The sequence below is a fragment of the Tursiops truncatus genome, chromosome 11 (genome assembly GCF_011762595.2).
Source record: "Tursiops truncatus isolate mTurTru1 chromosome 11, mTurTru1.mat.Y, whole genome shotgun sequence".
Taxonomy (NCBI): domain Eukaryota; kingdom Metazoa; phylum Chordata; class Mammalia; order Artiodactyla; family Delphinidae; genus Tursiops; species Tursiops truncatus.
The window spans coordinates 81,671,703-81,691,411 of NC_047044.1; the positions used below are offsets into that span (position 1 = coordinate 81,671,703).

General features: G+C 45.2%; 2 protein-coding genes across 7 annotated transcripts in view; one reads left to right on the plus strand and one right to left on the minus strand.

Moving 5' to 3' along the window:
- Positions 1–11,288, minus strand: part of RASSF8 (Ras association domain family member 8) — a 129,780-nt gene extending 118,492 nt beyond the window's left edge. For 2 of the 4 annotated variants that reach the window (XM_073788945.1, XM_073788946.1), the window contains exon 1: positions 10,367–11,087. In XM_073788945.1, coding sequence (XP_073645046.1) covers positions 10,367–11,087 — 721 coding nt within the window. Of the gene's footprint in view, positions 1–10,366; positions 11,088–11,154 lie in introns of those variants that run through there. The other 2 variants (XM_004325794.4, XM_073788947.1) reach the window with 2 other exon arrangements.
- A 14-nt stretch (positions 11,289–11,302) lies between these two features.
- The window catches only part of LMNTD1 (lamin tail domain containing 1), a 434,715-nt gene continuing 426,308 nt past the window's right edge, over positions 11,303–19,709 (plus strand). For all 3 annotated transcript variants that reach the window (XM_073788952.1, XM_073788949.1, XM_073788950.1), the window contains exon 1: positions 11,303–11,440. The gene's annotated coding sequence lies outside the window, so the exon portion shown is untranslated. The remainder of the gene's footprint in view (positions 11,441–19,709) is intronic.

A 19,709-nucleotide genomic window follows, 5' to 3' on the forward strand; every position in this document is an offset into this window, starting at 1 on the left:
AAGAGACCATGAAGGAGCTACCTGTCTCAAGAGATTTTTAATGTAGACAAAGCTGCCCCACTTTAGAAAGAGATGCCACGCAAAACATCCAGCAGCAAAGGCATGACTGGTTGCAAAGCTTCAAAGAACAAACTTAGACTCCTTGAACTGGATCAGGGAACTGCAAGCTTGGAGTCTTCTTAGTTACTTTGAACCTGTGAACAAATGAGCTAAAGAGCCTCTCGGAAGCTCAGCTGTTTGAAGTAGAGAGCATTTGAAATTACAATGCAAAGGAAGAGAAATATACATGCATATGGTGGAGAAGGAAAGCAAGATGGACTCCTATGGGAGTGAGCACCTCATTCAGGAACAGAGGTTAGCCAGGCTGGGTTTTAGAGCTATAGGGTATTTTGGTACGTAAGGGAGAGGTGAACCATTTTTTTCATGTGATCAAATAGCATGTTTAGATGTTTCAGCATCAGTGTATTAATTTAGTTCCGCTAGAGCCTGGCACATGAGGATGGGTAGGGAGGGAGAGCTGGAGGGCAGCCAAGCAGGGAGGGAGGGCAGCCACAGGGCAGGGGACCAGAGCCAAGTTTCCTGTGGGCGGCAACAGAGTCAGAACTCAACCTTGTAGGCAGAGATGGAGTTGAGTTCTTAGCAAGTCAGTGAGATCTGTGTATCTGGAAGCTCATCTGGCGACATGTAGAAGATGGGTCTCAGGTGGGGAGACCAGTGAAGTGGCAACAGTCTAAATGAGAGATGCTAAATTAGGGTAGTAAATGATGGAGAAATGGATAAGATTTCCTGAGCTATCCAGAAGGTACAATCACAACCAGATGAATTAGTCAAGGTGAGGTGGCACGGGAAAGTCAAGATTAGGAAGAAAGTGGAGGATGATGCCAAAAATATCCTATCCTATCTGGATAGGAAATCAAGGAAGAAGTCGGGAGGCGTGCTGATCCAAAGGGATTGCTGTGTGGTTCAGTGGGGAGGGGTCTGGAAGTCAGAGTACAGAGCATATAAACAAAAAACATCTTGGAAACTATTCCAGGTAGCTTATAAGCCCTCTGCTGCCCACATAGAACAATAGGTTAAGAAATCCTGGACCTGGGGGGCAGGGAGGGAAGGTCTCAAGCAGCATTTCTCAACCAGCATGCTACTGGCGAAGTACAAGGGACAAGGCTTCACCACGAAGGATGCTGAGCACCCCGTCTCAGCCCTTGCCCACTGACCACCAGACATACCCACGACCTAGACTCTATGACAACCAATCTATTTCCAAATGGTACCCGTGTTTGAGAGCCAAACCCAAAAGGGAGAGGAGGCAGCAAAGAAGGCTTAGTCTGAAAGAGCGGAGATGGAAGGAAAAGCAGATCTCACCCTCCAGCCAATAGGTCATCCCCATTTCCAAACACACCACTACGCAACGATTCTCCCACCTCCACCACTAGCACTTTATCTACTCCATCCCTTGCCTGAATTATTGCAATCATATCCTAACTGGTCTTCCTGCTTCAATTCTTTTTTTTTTTTCTTCTCTTTTTATTAAGTCACCATACCATATATGACATCCCCAGGACTTATAATGTAAGTTTGTACCTTCTGACCCCCTTCTCCCATTTTACCCCCCCACCTTTCCATCCCCACCCCTCATTTGTGAAATTTTTAAAGACCGCACATATAAGTGAGATTATACAGTATTTGTCTTACTCTAACTTATTTCACTTAGCATAATGTCCTCAGGTCCATCCATGTTTGTGGCAAATGATGGGATTCCTTCTTTTTCCTGGCAGAGTAATATTCCACTGTGTGTGTGTGTGTGTGTGTATACACACACACACACACACACACACACACACACACACACACACACTCTACATTTTCTTTATCCATTCGTCCACTGATGAGCACTTAGGCTGTTTCCATGTTTTGGCTTCCTACTTCTTAATTTCCCTTGACAAGCCCTTTCCGTATGACAGCAATGTGAACCTTTTCAATTTTACTAATTGTATTTAAAAAGCACTTTTATAATACTTAGGATCCGCCATGCTCCGTTCTGTACAAATATTAACTCATTGAAACCTCACAACACTGGGAGATAGGTATCATTCCTACTCCCATTTTACCGATGAGGCCCAGAGAAGTTACTGGACTACTGCAGGGTCACAGAGCCAGTAAGTGTAGAGCTGAGATCTTAACCCAGACAGCCAGCCCCAGAAGTCATACTCTTGCCGACTACTCCACGTTATTCTCCAATTCATTCATTCCTCTGTTCAAGACCCTTAACAGTCTTCTCACTCAAGAGTAAAAACCAAGATCCTTGTAACAGCCAATAAGGCCCTAGTGTAGGGGTCCCCATTACCTCTTTTACTTCATCTCCTGCAACTGGTCTGGCTGCTCTGACGTGCACACACCCGTATGCACCTGCTCCAGGGCCTCTGCACTCACTGTCCCCTGGACCTCGAGTGTCTTCCTCCAGACAGCTACAGAGTTGGCTCCTTTGCTTCATTACCACCTCTACTCAAATGTGCTCTCCTCAGTGAGGACTTCCTGCCCATCCAATACCAAATCACACCTCCACTCCCACCCCCAGCATTCTCAATTCCTCCACCTTGCTATATATTTTTCCTCCAAAACATTTATCATTATATAAAGAATATAAAATTACTCATTCATTTATTATCTAACTCCCCCTAATAGAGTATGCTTTCCATGAGTACAGGAGTTCTATGTGTTTTGTGCTGTTACAGCCCCATGCATGTAAGCGCATGCAGTTCATTTTGAATGAATGAATGAATGAACAAAGAAAGAGTGGTGACAAGGAAGCCAAGGAGAAATTTCTAAACAGAGGGAGGCACTTCCCTGGTGGCGCAAGGTTAAGAATCTGCCTGCCAATGCAGAAGACATGGGTTTGATCCCTGGTCCGGAAAGATCCCACATGCTGCAGAGCAACTAAGCCCATGCACCACAATTAATGAGCCTGAGTCCTACAGCCTGCGAGCCACAACTACTAGAGCCCTTATGCCTTAGAGCCCGCACACTGCAACTACTGAGCCCTTACGCTGCAACTACTGAAGCCTGCAGGCTCTAGGGCCCACGTGCTACAACTACTGAGTCCGTGTGCTGCAACTACTGAAGCCCGTGCGCCTAGAGCCTGTGCTCTACAACAAGAAAAGCCACTGCAATGAGAAGCCCGTGCACCGCAACGAACAGTAGCCCCCACTCGGTGCAACTAGAGAAAGTCTGCGCTGAGCAACAAAGACCTTACGCAGCCAAAAAAAAAAAAAAAAGACAGAGGGAGATCGCTCAACAGCATGAACACGCTACAAAAAGCTTTGGTTATACTGGGGTGAAAAGCTTCCATTGATGCTGGCAATTAATATATTGGTACCTGTGGCAAGACATGTTTCTAAGAAATGGTACCTTTGGAGAGCGAGTTTGTCGGCGATGTGGCAGAAGTATTAAGCATAGATGGCTTCTGTAAGAAGGTGGCTGAGAGAGGAGACAGCTAGAAGGAGCAGCAATGTCAAGAGAGACCTCAGCATGTTCTTTCCACGCTGAGGGTCAGGAGCCAAGGGGAAGTGAGATTGAAATTCAATGAGAGGAAGCATTACCAATGGAGAAAGGCCTTGGAGATAGACACCTCCAGACTGTGGTGAGTGGGGAGGGTCTTCCATGTCAACTAGCAAACGTTCTACTCCCACCCTTGGATGATCTACACTGACAGTGCTTTCTCTAACTCAGGTGCTCCCAGACCATCGGTCTGGACAGACAAAGAGCCCCGAGGCCTGTTCAGACTCCCAGTTCAGACAGAGCTCACTGGAGCTGTGTGAGGGAAAGGTGCTAACTCCTCACTGAGACACTTCATATACATTCATTTCCATACAGAGACACACATAGACACCTCTTTTATTCCAAACTAGCCCTGAGTGACAAATTAGTAGCCCCATTTAAAGATCAGGAAACATGAGGCTGGGCCAGTATCATAACTTCCCTAAGGCTACCCAGGTCTAGCCAGGCTTTTAACTGAAGTGCACTCTTTCAAATATGCACCGTATGTCCATACTCAGTAGACTATAACAGAAGAGACAGGTAATCAAGACTAGACAAATTACAATGGAGGGCATGAGCTAGGTTCAGAGATTATAGACCTATTCAAATATTTTAAGCAAAAATAAAAGTAAGAGCTTACTGGGGAATTCCCTGGCGGTCCAGCAGTTAGGACTTGCGCTCTGCTCTCACTGCTGAGGGCCTGCCCAGGTACAATTCCTGGTTGGGGAACTAAAATCCCACTTTGATTCTGTGAGCCTTATACTTCCTTTCTATTACTTGTGCACTTGCCTCACCTCTTTGACCATTTTTTTTTGGCCGTGCTGCGGGGCATGTGGGATCTTAGTGCTCCAATAAGGCATCAACCCGCGCCCCCTGCATTGGAAGTGCGGAGTCTTAACCAGTGGACCACCAGGGAAGTCCATTTGACCATGTTTTAATCACCTTTGTATCTCCTTAGCTGCTCAGTAAATATTTGAATCAAAAAAAAAAAAGTAAGAACTTACTTTTCTGTCCAGCATCTATCCATTAGGAGAACCCTAATTTTTTCAATGTATATACTTATATCTGGAATAACTTAAAGTGATCTTCCAATAATAAAATTACTATAATTAAAGATAAACATGACTTAGCACTCAGAAGTCTATGACAGTTAACAAGAGTGACAAAATATATCACCCACATGAATAGAACCTGGTGGAAAATTATCACAATTCTCCTCTTGTTACAACCTGTATTTATATCGGATTTCTTATCAAAACAAAGAATAAAACACACACTGCTGGGCTTCCCTGGTGGCGCAGTGGTTGAGAGTCGACCTACCGATGCAGGGGACGCGGGTTTGTGCCCCGGTCTGGGAAAATCCTCCATGCCGCGGAGCGGCTGGGCCCGTGAGCCATGGCCGCTGAACCTGCGCGTCCGGAGCCTGTGCTCTGCAACGGGAGAGGCCACAACAGTGAGAGGCCCGCGTACCGCAAAAATAAAAAAAATAAAAAAAATACACTGCTGAATAAGAAAATATCTTTCTCAATGCCTAAAACTTGGACAGCACTGGAGTTAACTGTAATGAGATTTGTGATACATCTGAATGTGACAAAAAAAATTGCCCAAGTCTTCTAAATCCTATAGCAAGGATGTGAAATAAATAGGCAATAAGTATTATTGGTGCTAAAAAGCTCCAGGAAACTTGTTCAAGGTCACCCAAAGTAGCCTGTAAGCATGTATACCTGAGGGAAAGAATAACAAGGGCTCCCAACCAGAACTTTCTTCTCGGGCATATGGTGACTACTCCTGATGCAAATGTCCTGGGGGCACAAAGACCTCCCACAAAGGCAAATCACATGGTGTGCCCCTCTCCAGCCCCACTCCCAGTATTTTTATACAAGGAAAATCAGATCTAAATAAGTACCAAGGTGAGGTAAAGGGTCTGGCTAGACAGGACATCTCTACTTGTCATGCCTTCCCGACTAGAAAATAAAAGGTGGGGAAATGAGGAAACAACAGGGACAACTTCCTTGAGTGAAGCAAATGTATGAAAAGCTTAAGATTCCTCTTCATGATGTTGACCAGCTGAACTACTCACTCTTCTTTTGTGAGAGCACCTAGCCCAGAACTTGGCACATAATAGGGGGTTAAAAATGCTTTAATCCTCCCTGCTCTGCTCTCCCAACCCAAGGGCATCTGGCTTCTGGCTGGCAAAATCTCAGGGTCCAAACCACAAAGACGTGTAACATTTTGGGGAAACCTAGAGGTTGAGTGCAAAGAAATAAATCCTACAATCAACTCCCAAGTTCCCTGTACACTTAGTGACCCACCAGATACCAAACTAGAAAATAATTGGAATTGCTTCACTCTAGGGTGTGAGGGAAAGTTCTAAGAGGAAACTAAAGCCCTAAAAAACTAAAGTCAAAAGAAAATGTGGGTGATTATGTAAGAAGTAGAGGCCAGAAACATTAATCAAGACACAAGTACTTAAGAGTTATAGTACATCAAGCTAATATTTTGTAAAGAGCAACCACATGACAAAAACACTCCAAGCTTTAAGCCTTCCTTGGCCTTGGAAAGTCATGAGACTTTTTTGGCTAAAGCAAGGAATTGCTTTAGTGAGAGGGAAAAAAGAACTTCCAGACCTCTAGGTGGCTCCCATTTTTAAGCAACTACCTCTCTACCTTAACTAAATGGCCAAGTGACACTAGTTATTTATTCAAGTCACAGCAATAGCTGGACAGTACTAAACATCCTTAGAACTATAACTCTCCTTTTTCTACTCCAGTTTGCCCTTTCTTCCTTTGAATTCGAGCACTGGTGCAATCCACAGCTGCTGACTAACATGTTATCATATGACATGTGCAAACTAATGTGACATGGTAAGTTTTTTTTTACTTTCAGTAATCCTGTGCTGATGAAAAAACCATAATTCCTTTAATGATGTACTTAGAAAAAGGATTATCTACAACAGAAAATCACAAGGGTAACACCAATTAAAAGGTGTCCCAATTTATTTATGAATTTTCCACAGAGCTCCAATGTATTCATTTTACCTGATATCTGCAAAGGATATTTCATGTTATACATAAAACCAAAAAAGAAGGAATGTAGGAGACAGCCAGCCTGGCTTTTGTGTTAGAAGCAGATTTAACAGTGATAAAGAAGGCAATCAATATACAAATCACAAGTTGTATTACTATCTTATTCATTACAACAATAACTATTTATTGAGCATTTACTATATACACACCAGGCACTGGGTATAGACTGGTGAATAAACCAGGCATTATTTCTGCCCTCAGGGGCAAGAGAGAAATATTAAACAAATAACACATAATTATAAACTGTGGTAAATATTAAGAAGGAAAAGATAACTGCTATGAGGGAGACGATCAAGGGGTTCTAAGTCGCATGACGACACGGGTGGCCTTCTCAGGGAAGACGTTTATAGAGGATATCTGAACCAGCACCCAAGGATGAGAAATTACTCAAGGAGGTGGTCCTGAAATAGACCACCAGCAGGAGCCCTGAGGTGAGTCTGCTAGAGAGCTGAATCACGTGGCTGGCCAGAGATGAAAATGGGGGACGGGACCAAATGACACAGGACCTTGTAGGAATGTTGAAGATTTTATATTTTACCCCAAGAATAAGAACTCTGAAGACTTTAAAGAGCAAGTGACTTCTTTTTTCTCTTTCTGGCTGCTGGTGGAAGAGGGACTGGAAGGAAGGGCAGAGTGTGAGCCTGAGGCCTCTGCAGTGGGAAAGAGGACGGTGGTGGCTTGAACCAGGATGGGAGCATAGTGGAGACTGAAAATCAGGTTTGAAAGAGATTATGCCCGAAAAGTAGACAGGACTTTGTGACAAACTGGTTGGCTGGGGGGGTGACAGAACAGAACACAGAGTGGAAGATAACTCCAGCCTCCTGGCCTGAGCCACTCATTAGATGGATGAGATGAAAAACTGAGGAGGAACAGTCTGAAAGGTTGAGTAATCATGAGCTCAGTTTTCAAGAAGTCACAGATGCTGCCATTTATTTACTGGCTGAGATGGGCCAGGCACCAAGTTAGGTGTTCTACTTGTCACAGCATCGCTCTTAGTAATAATATCCCCATTTTGCAGAAAGCTTTGAAGTTTAAAATCTATTTAGGGTTGGAGCAAGCTAGCAGGAGAGAAAACAGGTGATACATTATTTTTAAAATCCAATCCTCAGAGTTATGATGCACAATATTTTCCTATCCCACTCCCATCTCCACGGCACTGCTACCCGCAAAGAGTTTTGCTATGTTTTGAACACTAGCAAGATATCTAGGACCCTAATGGTTTACAATAAATGAGCAAACCCATTATGCCAGGAATCAGCCATAATGGAAAGAGTAACAATATTCAACATTGAACATTTTTACTCTCATTACCTACATCAACATAAGACAGATCAATTAATGAGTAAGAAACTCTGAAACACTCATCATTTCTCAAAATGACCAAGTCATTCAAGTCAAAAATTAATGCAAGCCACACAGTACAGAGGCTACAAAAGCCAAGCATTGAGATTCACATTAAAAAATCGAAACCTTAATAAAAATAAAATACTAGGCAAAAAGAAATGATACCACAACCTCACAGAATTTAAATTCTGCAATTCCTAAATATCTCAACCGAATGACAAATTCAGGAAACATGCACACTAAAAACAATCTAAACATTCTCACTTCTTTTAAACTGTTTTTCTCTGCAGCATGCTGCCACTTCAGCAAACTGAAATGCCTTTCCTCCCTGCACAGTCCCATGATTTCCTCCCTCTCTGAGCTCTCTGATGTCCCCCTCAGCTACTGAAGCCCCCAAATTAGGTCTTATCAATGAACCTAGAAAGAATTTAAGGCATTACTGCCAACTGTGTATCGAGAGTACCGTCTTAAGACTCTTAAAAGGAGAGAAAATGAGGAAGGGGAGGATTTTTGAAAAGTTTTACCGTCTACATTACAAATTATATTTTTGTTGTGTCTGATCCTTCAAAAGTCCAATCATCAAATTATGTTCAGTCTTCTTTAAGTGGGGTATGGTCACATATAATATTTATGGTTTGGGATAGTTCCCCATGGGGATAAATAGAATTAAAAGTACAATTGATATGCCAGCTAAAAGATAAAATCTCACACAAACCATCCTCCAAAACAATACTGCTCTGTCCTGCCTCCTGATTCCTGTGTCCATGCAGTACCTCTCCCTGCAGAGGGCTAGCTGGCATTCACTACTGCCTCACCCAGGCAAAGGACGGGATGCTGAAAATCCATTAAGAAAGCTTCCCATTTTTCTGTTCCTTCACAACATGATTGCCAACTCCTGGCAACCCAGAGATGAAAGACTTAAGAAAAAAGAAAATTAAAAAATAAAAGACTGGGACTTCTCTGGTGGCGCAGTGGTTATGAATACGCCTGCCAATGCAGGGGACCCGGGTTCGAGCCTTGGTCGGGGAAGATCCCACATACCTCAGAGCAACTAAGCCCCAGAGCCACAACTACTGAGCCTGCGCTCTTGAGCCCGCGAGCCACAACTACTGAGCCCACGTGCCACAACTACTGAAGCCTGCGCGCCTAGAGCTCAACAAGAGGAGCCACCGCAATGAGAAGCACACGCACAGCAACGAAGAGTAGCCCCCCACTCACCGCAACTAGAGAAAGCCCGCGCGCAGCAACGAAGACCCAACACAGCCAAAAATAAATAAATCTAAAAATAAATAAATAAGTAAAAGATTACCTGGGGCCTTCTACCAGAATGGGTGGTTAATCCCACCGACAGAAAATCAGAAATCTATCCATATTTAAAGGTGCTTCCTGCAGACAAAACAGATCTAACGAAGAATTCCTGTGGCACATTACACTGGAAAATCCATAAATGTTCGTCCCTCTGTGTCATCAGGCTGGAGGAATTTTTTTAACGCAATGCTTTGATGTATTGACAAGGTTAACCTGACGGGTTTAAGTCAGCTATGAAACGTGCCCTGCATCTATTTCCCGTCTAATGCCTAAAGATCAGGGGCAATACTGACCCGCAATTATAGCCAACGCCTGCACTGCTCAAGATGCCGTTTGATGCTGAGAAAGTAGTGGTTCAGCAACCAGGCGGCTCTAGGATGCTAAAATAACAACGCAACACTCGATTACGAGCCCAGGTACCTGGCGTGAAAGATCCTGTGCTACACGAGAACCCCACACTCAAAGCTCACGTCCCTTTGGCTTCAATCTTATTAAGCTCTCCGCGACATACCCTCTCAAAGTTTCTAGTTTGCAAAACGGAATTACTCTGAAAGTCCCCTCTTCTGGACTCCCCTCCCCAGACGGGTTGGCGGCAAGGGGAAATAGGCACCGAGGATGGTTAATCGTTCAAACAACATTTAAAAACCTGTAAACCAATCATCTTTTCAGAGGAAAAAAATAAGCGTTCACCAAGCAGTCGCTCGGCAAGCGAGCATCCGATTTCCATTTGGAGCGAAATTAAAGAAGCCAGACATACATTTCCCTTTCCAACAAAAGTGGCCTCTAAACTCCCCAGCCAAGGACACTGGGAGGAAACAGAGGCTGGAAACAAGCTCGTACTCTCGGTCAAAGCGCGTGTGTGCGGCGAGGAGAACGCGCAAAGGGGAGACAGGAGGGAAAAGGTGAACTGGAGGAAGCTGGAGCCCGCGGCGGCGGAGGCGGCGGCGGCGGCGGGGCGGGGGCAGATCGGACGAAGAAATCCGAGGTGCAGAGAGAGGGGCGGGTAAGGGGGAGCCCGGAGGCTCCAGGAGGAGGAGGGAGGGGTCCCGGACGCTGCCCAGAGATCTCGGCCGCCTAGTAAAGTTAATACTTACTCAGTTTCGCAACTGCGCCGCCCCCGCAGGCCGCCCCGCGGGGCCGGCCGGGGCGCTGGGGACGCGGCGGCGCCCGGCGGCCGCCCAGCGCCGGTCCCCGGCCACGCAGCCCGGGGCGCCTCGCTCCCCGGCGCTCCTCCGGCAGCGCGCCCCGCACCGGCGGGAGGCCCCAGCTCCCCGGCGCGCCCTCTCCGCGCACCTCCCGGCCGGCGCTAGGTGAGCGCGGACGCCCCAGGCGGCGGTGCCTGGGTGTGCGAGCGCGCGGGCAGCTGCGGCACCGCCGGCGGGAGCCGCTCCCAGCGCTGCGCCGATGCCGCGGGCCAGCGGGCAGGCGAGGCTGGGCAAGGAGACGGGCACCGGGCGGCGGGCGCGGTGCGGGACGCCGGGCGAGCGTAGGCGGCGGAGTCCGCGGCCGGCTCGCTCCCGCGGCCGGTGCCTCTGGGCGGGGGGCCGGGCCGGGGGCCGGGCCGGGCGGCTGGCGGCTCCGCCCCTTCGCCGGGCCGCTGGCTGAGCGCGCGAGAGCGGCGGCGCGGGGGCGCCCCCCTCGGCCGGGCGCTCGGGTTACAGCCGCCGCTCCCCTGCTACCCCGCCCGCGCCTCGCCGGTTCGCCCGCGCCGGGAGACAGTGTAACGGAACTGGGACGCCAGCGCTGCATTGTGGGAGCTTTTAAAGCGGCGGGGAGCGTGGCGCAGCCGCTCGGGCTGTCGGTTCCCCGCCCCATACCCCCCGGCACGGCCCCCACGCCACCCGGCCGGTCGCACACCCCCAGCCAGCCGAGGCCCGTGGACCTGAAAGCCAGAAATGGTGAGATGACCGGTGCCTCGCTGACTCTCACGGAGCAAAATCTTCCATAGCCCGGGGATGAGACTTGCAAAACTGCCCTCCATCGTCACCCCGGAAAGTAGGAGGCTTTTTCTGCGGACGCTTTAAAAAAAAAAAAAAAAAGCCCTTCCATCCCCTCAGGACTGGGTTTGAATTGCTTTTCATCTGGAGTGGCAATGATTCAGCGACCCCCTTCTCAGCAGCAGGCAGTGACAGAGACAGGAGACGAAAAACACAGCGAATGAATCAGACGTGAGTAACCAAGTTTAGAAAGAGCTGGGCTCAGATTCAGAAAACCGCTCCCCACTCCACCACATACACACACACACACACACACACACACACACACGCATATGCACACGCATCTACCTTTAAATATAGCAAATTGTCAATGAAGGAAAGCAGTGCTTTCATATGGAAACGCAGATGTGTGTGTTGTTTTCACCATTCCACCTCATTTTTACGGCATGCGATTACTCTAGCCACCAGACAGAATCCAGTCTTTGGGCCAGACTTGTGCTCACACAAGCCCACAACTCAGGAACAGCTATCAGTTTGGAGGGAAATGGGATGAGGATGAATAATGGATGAGGTGCAAGGAAGCATTCCAGTTATAAAATGTCCCTTTTGATTCTCCAGACACTCAGTTTTTGGGTTTTTTTTTTCTTTGCTCTTTTGCTTTTTTAATCATCGAAACGGGAATATTACATTTGAAGCACAACTTGTTACCGCTCGTCTTACTCAGGGCTTGATTCGTTTTGTTTGGAGTTTGGGTTTGTAGGCTTTTTGTTTCTTCCTCTTTTTATTTTGACCTTTAGTTATTGCACAGCTCATTAGTTCCTCTACCTCAGAGGTGAACTGAGGAGAGGGATGGTAAGACCCCACTTTGGCTAATCTACATTTGGAGGATTTGGAGACAAGAAAAGCTCTCTATGATTCAAGTGTAAAGCCCGAGGGAACTTTTTTTAAGAGACTCTGTAGGGCATGAATCCTCTTCCCTGAGGAGTTTTCCAGCCTTAATGTTAACATTTCCTAAGCTCTCATTCCCTTGTCAACCTTTAATTCCACTGAGTAACACCAGTCACTGCCTAATTGCCAAATCTAATGGAAAAATTCAGTCCCCATCTTCTGGTGCCCTTTGTGGCATTTGCCAATGTTGACCCCTCCTTCTTTTTTAGGACCTTCCTCCCTTTTTCTGCTGTGATAGTCATCCTTCTTTTTTATTATTATTATTAACTTTTATTGGAGTATGGTTGCTTTGCAATGTCGTGTTAGCCTCCACTGCACAACAAAATGAATCTGCCATAGTCATGCTGCTTTTATGGAGGTCTTGAAACAGGGATGAGTGATAACAGGAAGGAGTGTGGCTATTGTTAAACCAGGACTCAGGAGCTCACCAAGTAGAAGAACCTTAATCTAGTCTCTCTTGGTCACCAGGAGGGTCCTGACCTCGATTTTATCATGCATCCAGAGGTGAACAAGTTGACTGACTCATGACAGCTACCTTTCATGTGACCAGCATTTAAATCAGATGAAATTTGCTATGATTGAATATCTGTGTCCACTATTTAGGGAAAGCACTAGGATCCAGGTACCTGATAAGGTATCCCCACCTCCGAATCAGAGTGTGCCTTACTGGTGGCTGCAGAAGTCAGTGAAGTTACCTCTGTCCAGCCCGGATAAACCCAGAAAAATCTCTTCCCTACCTCAGCCCCATGTGGTTAATGCATTCTTTCCTCAGCATATAGTATAATTTGTTTTGAGCTTTCTTAGCCATAATCACATCCCTGTTAAGCCTTCCTGAGATCACACCAAATGTCCTTGGCAGGATTTGTAAACAACCCTTACTTCTGCTTTCTAATTATTTTCCCTGAAAGTAACCTAACTAGATGAGTGAGTATTCATGCACTTCAAGCCCTGTGATGTAATCAGATTTGATTTTCAAGAAAAGAATCTGAGAGGATGGATTCAGAAAAGAAGAGAATCTGAAGGGAGAGAAACATATGGGGATAAATTCCTTTCTCTGGAAATCCCTGGCAACTTTTTCTTTATTGTGTCAGTGGAATCAGATTGCTAAGCTTGAGAAATATGTATCTGGACCAACACTTCCCAAACAGGTCCACCAGGGAACACCACCTTGTAAGATGGGATGCTGGGAAGACAGTTGTACCATGTCAGATAAGGCTCATGGAACACAGTTGTGACTACAGGTTAGGCCAGAAGAAGCTTGTCAGTGGGTCAGATCCATTAAGGGCCACGTGTCGGGAAATCCGTTCATGAGGAAGTCCAAGGGAGAAACAAACATTTTGTCAGAAACAAGTAGGTATGTGTGCTGGAAAGAGTAAATTATGGACTTCTGAGTATAACTTACACATTTTTTTATTGTCTAGTCCCACCTATCTTCCCTTCTCTTTCGCTGCTTCTTTCCCCACTCTGTGTTTCACCCAGACTACTAACAGCTTACTAACCTCAAACGGTGGCTCAGGACCACTCCTCACTTCTCTTACCATGTGACCCTGAAATTGCTTGTTTACCAGTGGAGCCCTCACTATCGTCCTCCAACTTCGCCCCCCCACCCCCTTCTTAAAGCCGGGGGCTCTGTTGTATTTATAGCTCTATCCCCCATGCCTGACACAGGGCCTGGCTCAGACTGGGAACTCAATTAATATTAGTTGAAATAACAATTAAATGAATGAATGATAGTATAAATGCAGTAAACTCATGTCATCTACTCATCTGTTATACTTGCCTTGGATCTTCTTCCTTCTAACCTATGACGAGCTGAGAGTTCCATTTTCGTCATTAATTTATAAACATAATAAATATGGTACTGTGCTAGTTCTGGGCTTACAAAAATTAATGACAAAATTAATATTAATATGAGCTCACAGGCCATCTGAGGAAAGAGATGCTAAAAGAGAAAATTAGGTAGATAATGCTAGTTGCCCATCCCATTCCCTTTCTCCACATCTTTCTTAGTAATAGAAACCTGATTTTGTGCCCAGTGAGAAGTTTTCTTTCACAACCTTCCTTGCAGATAGGGGTTACTAAGTGTTGGCCATGTGGATATGGGCCTTCCAGGAAAACTCCTTTGTGTGTCCTCATTTATGAGCAGGGCTGAGTCAAGCACTATTCTTGCCTGAAACACAGATGTAATAGCTGGAGTTACAGCAACAATCTTGTGATATCAAGGCTACCTTGAAGCCTGAAGTCATATACTAAAATTTGTACAAATGGGATCATTTAAAGTTATTCAGCCTATCTTACCAAGCCTGCATTTAGTCACTGTTACTGACAAGTTTGGAAGGAAAAAAAATCATCTCTCCTCTTCTCTTCAGTATATGTGTGTAGAAAGCAACTAAATGTGGTTTTCTTCACCATTCCTAGTGAAAATCTTGTACACATACTGAAACACTGCAAAGATCTATAAATATTGTGATTTATTTGACCCACATAAAGGGCCTTTTTAGAAACAACCAACAGTTCTCAGATCTGTAGGAATTTTTTATTTAATGATAGTTTCTTGTTAAAAAAATAATAAAATGTTTAGAGACCAAATCATAAATAACTCCTTAAAGGAGCCTCCAATAATTTGATGGAGCAGGAGGGTGATTAAAATTTTATTATGTTAAATAGCAAAGTACAATATAGAAAGAAAATAAAGCATAAACTATAAATGGAAACTATAACAGTTTATACCAAAAGGAATAAATACAAATGTATTCAGAAATAGGATTTAAAATATGATTGACTTCTTATTTAGGCAGAAGTTTTTTGAGAGGATAATCCCACGAAAATGAAAGTCTTGGGTTTTTTTTGTTTGTTTGTTTGTTTTTTGTGGTACACGGGCCTCTCACTGTTGGGGCCTCTCCCGTTGCAGAGCACAGGCTCTGGACGCACAGGCTCAGCGGCCATGGGTCACGGACCCAGCTGCTCCGCGGCATGTGGGATCTTCCCGGACCGGGGCACGAACCCGTGTCCCCTGCATCGGCAGGCAGATTCTCAACCACTGCGCCACCAGGGAAGCCCTTGGTTTTTTAATTGTAGGCTAGGAGAATGGATTTAGTCAGCTGAGATTAACTATGGGGGGCCTCCACAAGAGCCTATACTAGGATCCAAATACTGGGGAAAAACAGTGAATGTGGTGCCTGATGTTAAGAAGTTGCATCTTTGTAAACACGTGCAGTAAAATCTGGACTGTCTGGCATTCTTTCCACCTGAATGCCACTCGCCAATCTCCCTACACTTCTCCAATGCTATAATTGAGGTTTATAATGATGTCCCCGATATGACTGCTGAATCATAGCAGAAAGATTAAAATATCTTCTGCTTTGCCTTTATGGGTTTAATTATATTTTTATTAATTGCAAACTGGAAATCTGATCTGTTTATAACACTGCTGGATTAACCAGAGCCTTGTTATCAGGGACCCAATCATCCACAGTAACAGAGTTTATCGTTCTTGGAGGGAAAACAACCCAACAACTGATTTAAAATGTGAGATTTATATGACCATAGTAAGAATAATTATTATAAAATAATTTAGAATCATCCAGCCACATTTGAAAGAATTGTAACAAATGTATTGATTAATAATAAATGCTACGCATCTAATTCTTTTAATAAGTATAATAACTCATATTCTGTAGAAAGAGAAAAATTACCTTAGAGTATGAATAAGTAAATCTTCATTTAGGCGTAGGCCCAGGAATATTATAAATTGAGTTGCCTTGTATGTCCAAATTTGGCTTAGGGTCCTGTCAAGCTGTTCCTCTTCTCACCCTTGGTTTTCTCAGAGATGTATTGCTCTGGTGACAATAAAGGGCCTCTAATAAACATGAAATGAGCCTGTGTCTTAGATCAGGTTCTCTGGAAGCAGAGCCTGAGACAGGGATTCTTGTGCAAGTGACTTATTGAGGGTGTGCCTCAGGAGAAGGGGAACCAGGGAGGTAGCATAGGGTAAGGGGGATAAAAGCAAAGACAAGACAAGGCCTCAGCTGGAGACCAGCTTTAGCATGATCCTGTGGGGAACTCTGGAGCAGGAATTGGACCACAGAGTTGGTTCCTTGGGGCAAAGAGATTGCCCTTTTGCACTCCTATTATCAGTCACTCATTGGCTGTAGGTTGGTGGTAACCCCTAATGCAAGGCACCTCCCGTTCCCCCCAAGGGTACAGGTGGTTCTCTGAGAGAGAGGCAGCTGTATTTAGCAACCAACACTCACAGCAGCTAGGGATGCACATACTGGCCCCAGGAAGGGATCTGAGAAGGGTACCGACAGCACCCATGACACATCATATATGGATAGGTTAGAGCTCCACACCCAGCCCTTAAGGATCCTGTAACAACTGAAGCACACTACTAAAAGTACTGCGGAGACCAAGCACCACGTGCAGCCTTGTCTCTAAAGGAAAGCATGCGCAGAGCACAACTAGGGACGTGCGGAGGCCATCTCTCCTTCCAGCACAGGCTTGGGAACTCCCTCTCTCCTCACCTACCTTTTGTGCCAAGCAGTGGCAGCTGGTGGTGGCTTCAGTGACTGAGGTGAAGTGCCCAGTAAGGAAGGAACTAAGGATGTTAGGAAAATTTAGGATAGATCCAGACAGGCTGGGACGGGACAAGGGGACCTTTGGGTTAAGGCTTATGTCTGAGGCCACTTGCTAACCTCCCGCTTTGTTCTCTTCCACTGGCCCTAGAAATGTACTTGCTTGCTTATCTTTCCTCTGTCAGCCCCTCAGCTGCCCACTAGGGTTTCTATTTCCCCTGGCCGCTGGAGCTGTGTTTGTCTGTTTTCAAACAGCTTTTCCGCCACTCTTTTTTTTTGTTTTTAATTATAGTTGATTTACAATTTTGTGTTAGTTTTAGGTGTACAGCAAAGTGATTCAGTTTTATATATATATTTTTTTTTTTCTCAGATTCTTTTTCCCACCACTCTTAATATAACAAACATTCAACTTCAGCTTTGCAACACCTTCTAATAGTTTGACGGCTAAATATGATGGTGGGTGTGGGGAAAGGGAGTAGAGTAAAAATCCTTCCCATGCTATTCACCTTCCTAAATTTAGCCCCATGAGCCAGGTGTAGCGTGGGTGCCACTGGTGGGTCTTAGGGAAAAACAGAGGCCATGCTGCTGATTCACCTGCATTTCAGGGGAGCACCCAAAGGCTGTCCTGGGAGGTGCTGGGTGACGCTCTGGGGTACAATGTGGGAGCAAAGGGGGCAGAGAGCCCCAGAGGAGATACACGTGTGGGCAGGTGGTACAGGAGCAGGGACAAGGCTGTGCATGGTGTTCCTCTAGCAAACTTGGGCACTTTCCTTCTCTCTCTCCCCTGGTCCTTCAGCCCCAGACCTTCCGCTGAAGACACCAGTTTAGACTAATGGAAGATACATTGACAACTGAGACTAGGTGAGTGTGAGGCAAGAGTGTAAAATACTGGCTATTATAAGCCCTGAAGGAAGGGAGGAAAATCATAATTTTTTTTTTTTTCTAATCTGGGAAAGGAAGAGATGTTCCCTTTACCCTAAGGCTGGGGTAGAAATAAATGACTCCCCAGAACTACTGACATTGAGATAACAAATAGTACCACTTTGGCTGGAATCAGAACATTTTCTAATTCTGTACTCAAATAAGTAAGGGGTCCGGGTGGCCTCAGCAGTACAGCCCACATGGGTGCCGTGTGACACGGTGGAAGGCAGGGTGGGCAGGTTAAGACATTAATGGTGTCATCGTCTTATGACTGACATCTTCCAGGAGAGACCCTTCCCTTCCTGCTGCTGCCCTTCAGCCTATGTGGGGATTTCAGTCTTCCTGACCTGTATGGGAGGTAAGGCAACCCATTTAAGTAAAAGAACTTTCAAAGAACTCCAAGCCTCTTTTCTCAGAAAGATTGGGAAGATACCAAGACAGATTTTGGTTCAAGTCCTGACTCTGCTTCTTACTACTTGAGACCTTAGTTTTCTTATCTGCAAAAAATAAGGGGTAGAAGAGAAGAGGATAATACTAGTAGCACGTAAAGACTTACTGTGATTAACTGGAATAATGTGTGTAAAGCGTTCAGCACAGTGCCTGGTACATAAGTGTTGTTGTTGCCATTATTATTATATTATCATCATCATCTACAGGCCTGTAGGTGAGAATATAAACAAAGCCAATAATTATAATTTTCCCATTCAGTATACTCTGTGCCAAACATTGTTCTGAATACCTCTCATATAATAACTTTTTAAATACAACAACCCTATCAGGTATACTATTACACCCATTTTATAGATTAGGAAGCCAAAACGGAGAGAGATTAAGTAATTCACTCAAGAGTCCATCATTAGATAGCGGCAGAGCTGGGATTCAAACCCAGGAAGTCTGACTTCAAAATCTGTACTCTTTACCACTGTAATTAGAGTGAGGCAAGACTCAAAAAGGGCTGAGAGAATGCAGCATAGAACTGGCAAAGGTTCAGGGTGCAAAGATTAGAAGGGAATTGCAAATTGAGGTCTGGGTTAGGCCGGTTCCTTTCACCTGGTGCCCAGGGCGTGCTGAGGGTGAGGGCTGAGGAGTGACGATCAGGCAGCCCTGGCAGCATCACAGCTTCCTCGTCATGGACTGCTCACCCAGCAAAATAAGTTAACCTACTATTGGAGAATGATTGATGTTTCCAAGTCAGTTTACAAGCAAATTGGGCACATAACCCACAGGTAAACTATGATGAAGACAACAGTGTGCATTTTCAAGGACATTCCTGGTCTTACGTGTCTTTTACCGGGTAAGGGACCATCCTAGGAAATAGCCCAGTGAGTGCTAGTTCTTCGGCTTAATAAACTTTTTCACCCTGGGTGAGTCCCTTTGCCTTCCTGGACCTTTCTAAGGTGGAAGCGTGGTCTGACAGAGGTCTTTCCTCTTCCACTGTTCCCTGTGTACCTTCCGGGCGTTTATTCCAAGAGGGCCGGACATCCAGGTGGGGCTGCATTGTTCTTTCAGCAAGGGCTTCTAGAATTACCTTATATGTCCCATCTGGCTCTAATAATCTGAATATATGCATCATAAATTGAAATAATTGGTGTCACAGAAAGAGAAGAGACATGGCAGAATAGGCTTGCTCCAGCTTCTAATAATGACCCAAACAGTTAAAAAATCCAACTAAAAAATCCAGGAAAAAAAAAAATTGAGTTAGGCTTAATTTGTACCACGAATATAATATTCAGTGAATATAATTCTGTTATTTATTTTTTACCTTATTCTGTGACTTCACTCGTAGCATTCAATTTATATATTGATTTCTAAGCATTGGTTTCTAAAAACGTCATTATCCTGTGAGCAATATGGGCCACTAGAGCTTTATAACAAATAAATGGACGAAGAGTGGATGCCCTATGAAGAATGCCCGTGTTACTTGTTGCCCTCAAAACTGGGATGTCCCCATACTAATAGGGGTCACAACAGCACGTCAAACTGCAGAAAAAACTGCATAATACTTCAGTGATTCTAGACAGAAGTAGATAATCAATTCAGCCCCGGGTAGCTTCAGA